This window comes from Rousettus aegyptiacus, unplaced genomic scaffold, assembly GCF_014176215.1.
Source record: "Rousettus aegyptiacus isolate mRouAeg1 unplaced genomic scaffold, mRouAeg1.p scaffold_m13_p_11, whole genome shotgun sequence".
Lineage (NCBI taxonomy): Eukaryota > Metazoa > Chordata > Mammalia > Chiroptera > Pteropodidae > Rousettus > Rousettus aegyptiacus.
This window is the reverse complement of record NW_023416286.1, coordinates 8940851-8953553: the sequence shown is the minus strand read 5'-3', so window position 1 is coordinate 8953553 and position 12703 is coordinate 8940851. Positions and strand designations below refer to the sequence as shown.

The window sequence follows — 12703 nt, the reverse complement described above, 5'->3', positions numbered from 1 at the left end:
TGAACCCTCCATTTTTGGAGTGCTCATCACCATAGAAGTCATTCCTAACTCCTTAGCATAGGACACAAACCCCTTTATTATCTAGCACATTCCCGTCTTTCGAACCCCATCACTTTACACTCTTCCCCATACCTGATTCACAGCGATCCCGGGAACACTTGCGTTGCCCCAAACGCTCGTGCTCTCCTCCACCCCTCTCCTCCCTACATGTCGTTCCTTCTCTCCGGAATGTCCCCTTCCCCTAGTTTTCCCAGCAAGCTTGTTCTTTAAGAGACATCTTCAAATTACTCTCTCTGTAAACCTCCTCCGAGAGGTCCACGACTCCCTCTCTGTGCGACTGTTATGCCTTGTGTTTGCCTCTGTTCTTACCCTTGTTCCATAGGATTGTAACCTTTTCATTTCGGGGGTTGTTTTCTGCTCTAGATTGTGATGTCCTTCAGCGTAGCGAACTCAGTTTCATCCTGAATTTTCAACAGCACATGCAAATGTATTGAAAGTATTTTTTTTTTTTTACTACTAACTTTAAGGTATTCTTAAGTGGTAATTGCACTTATTTTCTAAATCAGTTAATTCTGTATTGTAATAAATTCTGCATTGAACTGCTTTCTAGGTGTTTTGTGTATATATGTCTTATTTCTCTTTCTAGATGATCAAATCTTGGAGTTTTTTTTACTTAACTGCAAAATTATTTTAGGGTTGATGAGGCCCTTTGCAAAGCTAGATAGCAGGCCAACATACTGGAAGTATTTCCTACTGACCCTGTGATAGCTGATTAGGAAATCCATGTTTAAATCATGAAAACAAATCCTTTTTTATGACTATTGACAAATTTTCAAGTTTTAAGGAGAAAAATGTTTAATTTTGAGTTAGTTAATTTGCACTTGAATTTTTTTTTTCATTTCTCAAAGATTAATATTTGACTTTGTATCCAGGGCTTTTTTTTCTTTTGTCATTTTAAGCACTTCAGAATGTAAAATTTTTATAATGCCTATCTAGGAAATGCTTGCATTAGTGTAGTCATTAATTTGTTAATTTTTCTAATAAATGTAATGTACATTGCTCTGATACATGTTTTATACTATTGCATGGATGCCTCCAGATAAGTTAGTGACATCTAGAAGAAAGGGTCAGGAGCTGATATGTTGGGGTCAGTCAGAGTCAGAGCAGCCCAAGCCCAATGTCCAAGTTGAAGTAGGACACAGCACTGGATCTAATGGGAGGAATACAGGAAGTCTGAGCAAGCAGGACAAGAAGACCCATATTTTAGGTTCATGGTCCAGAGACAGGGGGAGCATCCAGAGGACCCCAGGCCTGTCTGGCTATCTCAGCAGCACTGTGATCAACTGCTACTTCCATATAGGCTCCTGGCAAAACCTGCCTTAAATCGAAGGAGGCGTCAACTTTGCCTAGACAGAATGCGGTTGTACAAAAGATGGAAATTTTTAGGTCTTTATGGTTTTTCACAGTTCTGGAAAACTTACTGCAAATATTTATCCAGATGCAAAATTCCTTGGATCATTGTTTTAGAATAAACTTTATCAACTACCCTGGATCCAGGAACATTCTATAATTAGTTTTGTTATTAAGAAACTTCATTTTCATTTGATGCATTCCTTTCTTCCTTCATTTATTAATTTCTGGGACTTGGTCCAAATCTTATATAAAACATACACAGAAAGAAAAAATAAGCAGCCTCTTTACATAAACTAATCAAGAAGGAAATGAAGCCACCCAAATGTAGTCTATGCCGTCTGTAGTCTGTGATAAATAGCAAAACTACAGTCATGTTTTTTCTTTAAATGTTAACTGTAAAATATAAAATCCTTTTTATTAGCAACAGATGTCAAGAATGCTTATTAAAACACTATGGTTTATTAAATAACATCATTTTAGACTGACCGAACTAGCGAAGACTTTTTTTTTTTTTTTTTGCATATAGGTTTATCCAAAATTACGTGTGACTTACCACTTCTAGCCAAATATGTGAACACAAATATATGTATACCAAAATTTAAATTTAGAAGTAGAAAGACTTACACATCATGGGCTAAACTGAAATATTTTTAATCTTTTAATCCTACAAAAGCAGATGTTCATTTGACTCCTATGTTTAAATTTAATGAGATTTTTATTTAGTACTGAAAATAAGCATTACTTTCCATATCTCAGATCTAAAAGAAATAAGGGAAGATAAAATAAAGAGTAGATTTTAAATTGTATATCCTCTTTATTCTTTTTAGCGGCTTTTTCTTTGGCTTTCATAGAAAAGTTATTTGTGAAGAAATCTGTTACCCTTGTTTTTCTCTATACCCTGCCAACTAAGAGTCATTACAGCTGTTTCTCAACATCAGAGAACGTATAGCAGTGGCAATTAGGTAGGAACCATTATATAGTGTTTTTGCAGAAATAAAAAGTTTTAGAAACTCCTCTGAATGACCATGCTTGGAATATTTTGAATCCAATTTGAAGTCAATAATGAATATTAGTGTAGTAATTAAGGAACATTACATTTTCATTTTATTTCTTCATGAACTGATATTTGGTGGAACTTCCTTCCTTGGCAGGACTCTTTGAAGAGACTCTGGAATTGCAGATTATAATGCTTTTAAATATTTCTTTTTCTCTTTCATTTTTACATATTGTTTGTACGTGATCTTTTAGGTAGCTAGCATAAGCGGGATTAGAAAATGTTTGAGCTATAAAATCAGCCTTAAATTTTTTGGGCCAAAGTCAGTGTGTAATACTCACATCTCTATATCTGTCCAAGGAAACCAACTTTCTAGTAGTTATCTGGTGATTAACCTTATATTCATTGTTACTTAGACATTATTCCGCAATGTTTAAATCAAGGTCACCACCGCATATAAATATATGGAGTTCCGAAACCAGCAGGTGTATTGTGAACAAAGAAAAGAGCAAATAGTAAAAAGGCTTACATGTTTACCCAAGAGTTTATTTACTTTGGGATTTTATCTGCAGCTTTGGCTTTAAAGGTTTACTATGGGGCATTAGAAACAAACGGGCCCTTTGTGTTTCAGGAACAGCAGGTGTTGAAACAGCTTTCTGGTTTCATTCGGACAATGGTTGTTAATGTATTTACTGACCTGACTGATCATCCCATGCCCCAAGGGCCATAGCCTCCCAATAAAAAATTATCTAGATGTTTTTATGGCTTTCTAGTGTTGTTCTGTTCGCCTAACGTGTATATTCATCTATGTGGCAAAGGATACATGTCTGGGCAAATTCGTTCCAAAAAGCAATTGCATTCAAATCCAGCTCTATAAAACAAATTCCTAAGATGTTGTTATTCTTGGACCTGCGGCGTGAACATGGATTTGTAATTACTATAGCTTTAGAAGTATTAGACATTTAACACTTTCTGGGGGATCTCACCAAATAAAGCAAGCGACTCAAACATACTTCAAAGGAATTTACTAGGATTTATCCATGAGCTAATTCTAGCAGTTCTAGAGGTCCTAAATCTCCACTTTGGATGATTTACCTGCCCATAGCCATCTACGCAACAAAGAGGAAGAGTCAAGCACCCAGCATGGTGCTAGAAATATGTATTTCTGTGTATTGACTAAGCACTCGACGAATATTTACTGAACAAAATATCCAGAGATATAACTCATTGGTTGTCTAGAGACATTTAATCTAACTATACCGGCATCAGCGAAGACATTATCCCATACTGTGCTCCAAAGCATGCCCTTCCTTCTTTGGGTTCCTGGAGCGGGCTGTCATCCTGTGGCGGCTTTAGTGGAATATAAAGGATTATCTCCAAGTTAGAAGCAGTTTCCTTATTATCTGCCCAGAAGTCACATCTCAGAAATATTCTATCATCATGTTCTATTTCTGGGGTCTAAAAGTTCCCACCCTATTATTTGGATTTCCAAACAGGGGTGTGAAGCAGAGGCAGTGGAAAGTTAACTATATAGAGTTGCAATACAATCTGTGAATTGGGTGATTTCCTGTGTGTCTTGCTTTAGTTGTGTAAAAATATACATACTATAAAATTTATGATCTTAGCCATTTAAAGTGTACAGTCAAGTGGCATGAGGACATTTGCACTGTTGTGTAGCCGTCACCACCTCCATCTCCCGAATGCTTTCCATTTTGCAAAACTGAAACTCTGTACCCAGAAAACAATAACTCCCCATTTCCTCTTCCTCCTCAGTACCTGGCATCTAGTGATTTTTAATGAAAATAATTATACTAAAATATTGCTGTATATCTGTAAAAAAAGCTATATTCACTATCACACTTATTAATGTTTTAGAACTGACATATTACATAAATACATATTATATATTCATTCTTTGCCTCATCCATTTTTCTGGAAAATGAGTGTCCTTGCATTCCTGCTTCTAACCTTCATGTCCTGTTGAAATGGTCACAGGCATTAGGGGTTCATTTTCAAACATCTCCAACAGCTTTGAACTTAAGTAATGTATTACGATGTAACTTTTTTCAAAGTTGATCATGTTATTCTTGATGAAAGCAGTGTAATTCTGAGATATTAAGGAAGTTGTAATTTTTTTTCACAGGTACCCTCCAACAAACGAAGCAAGGAGAAAGCCGGTAAGTCTCCTTACTGAAGTATGTCTCGCTATTCGTGTACAGTCCTCATGCAGCCATGTTGTGGGCTTAATACCCATTTTGAACAGTTGGTTTCACATAGATATTCCTTTGCATGACCAGCCTTTATATTGAAATATATACTACAGATTAAATAAGAATTAAATAAAAGATTATACCTATACCAAAGCAACTGCTTAGAAGATGAGTCCTCTCGACAAAATGAAGGGTATATTTAGAAACTTTCTGTGTAAATCAAAATGTTTTACATCTTAATTTGTCGAATTTGTTATGTCAATGACTACATAAAATAACAGCGAACGACACCCTGAACCGCCGCTTCTTACCAACTAGTCAGCAGCCGTTGCTCTATATAAACAGTTCTTTATTTGAACAGCCAGAGTGGACACGTTCTGAATGTTTTTATTTGTCTTTACTTCCTATGGTCACTTGAATGCTTACACATAGAAGAAAACTACTACAAAAACCTTGTGTGGTTCTGCTATGCACATTCTTGATATCTTGAAAATTACATGTTTCCGAGATTATCTAATGCAAAAATAAAGCTTCTTTTCTCTGAATTTATATCTTTAAAATCTGGTTTTGAAATAATCTTATCAAATAATGCCTCAAAAAAACAGTACTCTAATGCTGCCCTTATCTGTACTGATAGCCATCATTATTTACATTTTGAATATCCCTTTTGCTTTAAACTCTCGGAGAACTAGTTTTAATTCATTATTTAAAAACCCAAGATCTCAGCTTCGGTTCAAATTGATATCAGCATTGGATCTCTGTTCTTCCATTTCTTGAGAAGATTTGCGAAGAGACCATCACACTGGACCACCAGGCCGCATGACTCGCTGCGGCTTTGTCATGAATGTGCCTTTAGTGCGTGTGCTGGGGCCACTAGCTGTACCACTAAAATCACCAGATGGAATTTGCTCCTGCCGTTCTGTGAAATGGCATCGAATAGGCATGGTTTTGTCCTTGCCCATTTTATACTTAAGACTTTAACAATATGTCGCTGAGCAAGGGCACTCTGCCTGATGCGTGTAGGAGCCTATGGCACCAGCTTTGGAGAAGACAAAAGCTTTCATTGTGAGGCTGACTAGCAAGGAGACAGGAGGAGGCAAGGCTCAAATCTGCCTTCCCCATCCAAGAGCAGGGGCAAGATTCTTGGGTCTTAGCACTAGATCTTCCTGGACAATGGATCCCTTGCTTCTGAAAGGGTTCTGACATTCAGGTTCTGGTCATGTGCTGGTCCTCTGGGTCCATGGCAGGGGCAGTTAAGAGTTCACAAGTGTTAATTGTGAGTGGTGTTCACAAGTGTAACTTGTGAGTGGTGTATCTAAGGTTTAAACTTTGGTTCTGGGTCTTGTTATAAACAGGCTAGGACCAGTTTGAGCTGGTTCTGTGGTTACAGATCCTTTCTTTTTGTTGTTAATTCTTCAATCTTGGGAAATGAGGGTGACAACCACTTTAGCTAATTCCTGCTGATGAGGGGACAAAGTAAGTCAGAAGGGTATAAAAAAGAGTCAGTAGAATACTAAGACTATACAAACAAACATCACAACCAGGAAACTAAAACACACTGTTTAAACACAAACAGGAGTCTGTACAGCTTTGGTCTGGGATCTCGGGTGGGAGCAGTCTGCTTAGAGATGTCTGCATCCTCCCTTCCCGCCCAGGTGGGGTTTCAGTCATCCTGTTTCTTTTGAAAAGTAACTAACTAGAAGGCCTTCATTGGGTCCATTTCACTTAGGTTGTAGCTGACCCTCAGGGCGTTGGTTTTTCCGAGTCTTGAAGGGAGCCCCATCTCCTGGGCTCACACAATGTAAGTGAACACCTGTAGAAAACTTTAACCAGCCAGAAGCACACTCAGGGAAGGAAGATGCAGGGGCACCTAGAGACCGTACACATCTTATAGTATCTAACTATATTACAATACGATCGTTTTCAAGGCTGTAATAATATTTGGTCCTAAGGAAGGGTCTCCTGCATGCATTTCATAAGGGCTTGGCTGGAGCCTGCTTCCGGGGGCTACTCTTACCCTAAGCAAGGCAGCCAGTAAGCCCTTATCCCAACTTAAGCTGGGACATTTATCTTTTCAGTCTTTCCTGCAGACTGAGGCCTCCATGAAGCAGGTAATTTCCATTGTGCTCTAATGGCCCAGCATATTCTCAGTCTTTCTTTGGCTGTGCCTTGTGTGGGGAGTACCATTCAGCAATATTGTCATTTCATATTAATCTCTGGATTGATCCATTCAAAGGCAAATAGTTTCTGGGACTCAGGACTTAGGGATATGCAATAAAAGGCATTTTTAAAGTCCAGAACTATAAACCAGCAAAAGTCTCCAGATAAAGTTGTAAGCAAAGTATAAGGATTTAACACCACCAGATGTCCACAGTTTGGTTAATGGCTCTAAAGGAAGCCCTGGGCACCATAATGCCTAGTGGCTATCAGTGAGTTGTGGCCATTGGTGGGAGGTGTTGAAGCAACTACGTTTCTCTTCTTGCCAAAGAAGGTTGGGTCAGTCCCCTCTTCCTGTGTCCTTCCTCTCTACAAAAGGCACATGCTTGTGTTCCAACAGACGGGTGGCCTTTTTGGCCAGGTTGTGGGGATCGCAGGGGTCTTAGCCACGGTCTTTTGTTCTTTCCTGCAGACATCTCGTTGGGTCTTGGCTGGTCACGACTGAGGGCTGCTGCAAGCTTGTCACATTGCTTCTACCTTTCCTGAAATTTATCTCAACTGTTAAACACTTTAAAAAGCAATTTCAACCAGTTGAGACATTGGCATCCTCAATCCCCTTTCCAGTTTTTGTAGCTTTTTTTTCTTATTTCTAGGGCACTCTGATAAAGTTCATATTGACAAGCCTCGTGTTATCTGGGCATTCTGGATCAATATCAGTATATTGTCAGTAAGCCTCAAAAACCCTTTCAAAGAAGCTGGTTGGTTCTCCCTGAGTCCTTGCTGTACTTCCTGGATCTTATTCAACTCTGGTTTTGAGACCCCTTCGTCAAACACTCCTCATGATGGTTTATAAGGTCTCCTGAGTTACTGGGGTCCCATCTGGTTCTGTCTGGAACAGCCTGCCCTGGAGTCCTGATTAGATTGTTTGGTCATAATTCGTGGGGCCTTTTGGCTTCTTGCTGCGCCTTCTCTGAGACCCTCCTACGCTCCTCCAAAGTGAGGTGGGTATTCACGAGGGCCTGGATGATGGTGGTTAGTGAGAACAGAGGTGAAGGGAGTCTCCATTTTTTTAAGATCGTCTCTGTAAGATGGCATGGTTTTCTTCCAGTTGCATAGGTCAGAAGTGGAAGAGCGGGAGGGCTCATACTCAAATCCCCTAGGTTGGTCCTGGTCATCGAAACCTGCGGGGAATGTCTCAGTGAATATTGCCCTGCCTGAGACAAAGTGCCCCTGGGTCTGAACTGAGTACTCCAGCGAGTACCGGGGCAGGAGGCAGTTCTTTTCTGACCGTCTGGCAAGGAGGGGTACAGGGCTGGACCTGGGCGCGGAGAGACTGTTGCTGGAAACCCCCGCACTACTCAGTAGGCTGTCCCTCTTCTCGAGGCCAGGGAACAGCGGGCGGCACTGGAGGAGGGGCCAGATGTGGTAAATCCTGATCGTCATTTGTTTTTGACTCAGGCGAGACAGGATTCTTCTGTCCATAATTTTACATCTCTTTTGTAAATTTTTATTCTTATAGGAAGACAAAAATGGTTGTACATAGGGGATTTCATCCAATTTCTCCTCTCTCTTGCAAAACAGGTCTAATTGTAAAGTTATATTGGACTTTAAGGACCCAATTTTGGGCCCTTTCTTCTCTGACGCCAATTGATTTTGGCACCTGGCAGTGTGACAAAAGAAAACCTCTTTCCTCTTATTTAGGGTCAGAGCTAAATATTGATTAAGTCTGAAGAATACAGCCCAAGGACTGCAGTCAGGTATACTATTAACATCCCCTATTTTGAAAGGTTTCTCCGGGATGATTTGAACAAATATGACACTGAACAAATTCAATAAAGTTTCACTGCGCTCATCCAATGGTTAACTCCTTCCTATTCACCAATTTTTAACAGAGGAAACAGACAAATAAGACCTTCAGAACCCTGGGACTCTAACCCAGGTTACGGGGACTCTAACACTATCCTTTGAGTACCTCGGCGGCTGTAACCTTTTATATTGTCCCCTTAAGGTGGCACTCTAACCCACAATCCTGCTGAGGTTTTTAGGCACAAGCACATTTTAACCAGGTTACTCACCCAGATGATGTCTGATCCCGAAGCTGTTTCTTTTCCCAAAAGTGAAAGTAGCATGGGGGATCTGGGGGAGACTTGGCGGGCAGCCGAAACCGGACAGCGGGGCCCCTAGACTGATGTGGACAGGGTGTCCACGAGGGCGGGCATGAGGGCTCACGTCCTGCTGAGGCTACCACGCCTCAGACAGGGGTTCACAGGACCTGAATCCCTTCGCGGATGCCAGAGTCGGTCCCCAGCCAGGGCTCACTGCCCCACGTGCATAGAAGCCAATGCTATGGCCCGGCTTTTGAGAAAAAGAAAAGCTTTTGTTGCAAGGTGGACGGGCAAAGTGACAGGAGGCAAGACTCAAGCCTCTCCCATGCAGGATTAGGGGCAAGAGTTAAGGGGTGCTTGCACCGGGTCTTCCTGGACGGTGGGCTCTTTGCTTCCGAAACTGTTCTGGCGGTCAGGTTCCATTAGGGGGAGCACTGTGGCGTTTACGAGCGGTACTCAAGAGCGGTGTATCCGGGGTTTAAATTTTGGTTCTGGGTCTTATTAGAAACAGGATAGGACCAGACTGAGCTGGTTCTGCAGTGACAAATACATAACCCTCAACTACTCAACACCTAAGCGAGAAATAAGCAAAGCTCTCTTTTAAAATCATATGAATGTGTCCCAAAAGTAAATTATGCCATAAGTGGAACCCTCTGTTCTGCATTTTTCTTGTTGAAATTCCAATCTGAATTTAAGAAGTTGATATTGCATTTACGTCAGCAAGGAATGTGCTTCAGTCCAGAAATGACCAAATGAGGGATTTACACAAATGAGCAGCATGTGAAGGGTTTAGACAAAGTGTTCCTTGGAGACTGATAACTAGAATGTTACCTATTTTTTTTTTAATCATGAGCACATTCAGTTTGTTATAATTAAAGGATATTTTCCATCATGTAAAAGCTACAATCAAGAGAATAAATAAGAAACAACCATAGTTACCTCCTGGCCAAAAATCACAAGTACTTTTCTGAGAAATCTCCAATGAGGACATTCAGCTCTGGTGACTCTGATGTGGTGAAAAGTACCAGATTGGATGTGGAATTTATCTAAGAACATTCAGATGTCATGCAGTGGGGGTTCAGCAGACCAGAGACTGAGTTTTCAGCTGCCAATCTCCTCTGCCAGCTAGTGTTTCGTTTTGACAGACAAAATTGAATAGGCAAGCAGGCCAGCAGAAACTAGAAAAGAGTCAAATTTTCACATAAATATTTATGGAAATCACTCTGGGAGTAGGAAATATTGGTGAAGTATGTCTGAGAACAATTTTTCTGCACATGTAAATCAGAAGAGAATTTTTGAAGCCTAATTTAAATTTCTGTGCAACAGAAAACGCTCCATACGTTTAAGTTTTTTAAATTATAGTCATCTTATTTTTATCTCTCATCTTTCAAACTAAATTATTTTCACAATTTAAATGTTTAGTGGTCATTCCTTCCTGCCATTTGAAAAATGGGAAGTCGAGTCCCCTCATTTCGAATTTGGCTTCCTCCCCCCACCCTCCACACACACACACACCAAGGATGAAATCGCCACATTTATTTTCCTTTTATGTGCCTAGAAAATGGCAGTGAAGTGTCCTATGAAAGAGGCAGGGAATGGCCATGGCACTGCTCTGCCAGACTGGACTTTGTGCTTCAAAGGTATACTATTCGTTTTGAAAACAAAAGAGGTAATCTGTTTGTAATTGCTAGCAATTCCTTGGGTTTCCCCGCTTGATTTTTAAGCTGCCAGTTTCTTTAAATCTCTTTTTAAATGCCACACTGCATTAGCAATGATGACACTTAACCAATGTGGCGTATCCCTATCCACACCAAGGAAAGAAATGTATGACAGAATAGCAAACGATATACCTTTAGTAATAGCAATAAAGCATCCATTTTCTTTTCTGCATGAACTATCAGAACGTAGCTTTATTCACATTAAAAAAAAAATCATCTCTAATTTAATTCGACCTACACGCCCCCCAGCTCGTTTCACCCATTTCTCAGATTTCTCACCCTATCATTACCCACACATTCACTAGACTATGAGATCTATAAGTAATGAGATCTAACACTGAAACAGAGCTTGGAAAGCCCTCTTTCCTAAAGGTTTTCTCACTTCCCTGGTAATTCTTCAAAAAAGAAAAAGAATATGCTCTTCACTCATTCCTTCCATTTCACATTCACGTTTCATTAGCAAATCAGCACAACTGACTCTTCATTTCAATCCAAACAAGGTTAGAAAGAAAGAGATCCCCCCTGAGCGCTCGCTGCTATGCCCACGCGCCTGGCGGCCCTGAGTGTTTGGCTCTATAAGAAGGCTGTTCAGTGGAATAAAAGTCTGTAATGTTTGTGGTTGATTTCAAGCATGATTTCCTCTTGATTGGAATGTCCAAGGGCTTCTCTGTCTGTTTCACCAGATGTAATCTGGCGATCAGACTGAAGAGGCCACTCAGTGTATACAGACATGAGGTGTAACGTGGCGTAGGAGGAGGGCGTGAATGTGACCCCACCTCACTGTTTCTTCTGGAAGGTGATTCCTGATGATTCCTGCTGGTGAGATAAAACTGCCTGAGCCACAGTTTCCTCTGGCGTCAGTCACTGGTGAGGGATAAGTGCCGAGCCCAGCGTTAAGTTGTTGTTACTGCTTTCGGTGGTAGATTGAGCGAGTGTGTCACTAAATAAACACACGTTTTTCTAAGCAGTTTAAACTGTCCACAGGGACCAAGAGATCTCGGCCTAGTAGTAGAAGAAACATCTACTATGATAACAGTGGAATAAAGTCTCCAAATTTACACGTATCGTGCTGTTTTCTTTGTTAGATAAAAAGTCAAAATAGAAATTAATGGTATATATATATGTATATATATGTGCGTGTATATATGTGTGTATATATATGTGTATATGTCTATGTCTATATATATATGTGTGTGTGTGTGTGTGTGTGTGTGTATACACTATACACTATATACACTATAGCATGGTTTCCTTAATGGGATGACTTTATTTTTGAAAAGTGAATATAAATGTTCATAAACATATAGATGTGACAAATGCCCAAGCCCAAGAATTTCTTAGCACCCCTCACCAATCCCAATTGGAAATTATAACTTTGTTTTAATTTATCAACTGTTTGTTGAACATCTACTATGTCCTTAGCCCTCTCAAGGTATTAGCAACACAATGATAAATAAGATAAAGTTATTCATCATTCAAGAAACTCACCTAACTTAAATCCTCCCTTAAGATTTCTTCATTGAAACTGGAACTTTTCAATAAATGTGTAAGTATTTAGTGAAATTTACAGTAACTTACTAAGAGCTTGAAACTATAACTTCATGTGACTACATCAAGGGAGACAATTACCATCGTGTGGCAGTAGACCAACATGAGGCGAAATGAAAGCATCCTAGTGTGCCCAGAGAATCCTTACTTTTGATTGATTTTAATTACTGTGACTGTCTCTCTTGAAATGCAAATCCCACAAGAAGCTTATATAAATCTAGTTAAAATACACTCTTTCCCTTTCCGTTTGAGTTGTATAGTTTGTCACGAATACTTAGTTACAGCCCTGCCAGCTGCTGAGTTAAATACAGACGGGGAGAGGAGAGTGGGTCTTCATCCCCCACTCCTACCTCTTGCAGCTGGTGTTCAAGTTCTCCAGGGCAAGGCTTCCCAAACATCCACCAAAGAGCCCCGGATAGCAGGGAGTCGTGGAAATGGCCGAACCAGCAAATGCGCAGCTTGTTTTACATAAAGAATTCAGATGACTTTTGCATTTCCGTTCCCTCTGTTCAGATGCTCATCCCTGATTCAGCATGGCTGTGTCCTCTTCATCCAGCC

General features: G+C 40.2%; 1 protein-coding gene across 1 annotated transcript in view; it reads left to right on the top strand.

Moving 5' to 3' along the window:
* Window positions 1–12703, top strand: part of STARD13 (StAR related lipid transfer domain containing 13) — a 468661-nt gene that overhangs the window by 191430 nt on the left and 264528 nt on the right. The window contains exon 3 of the mRNA XM_036228476.1: window positions 4551–4584. Within this exon, the coding sequence (XP_036084369.1) occupies window positions 4551–4584 (34 nt within the window). The remainder of the gene's footprint in view (window positions 1–4550; window positions 4585–12703) is intronic.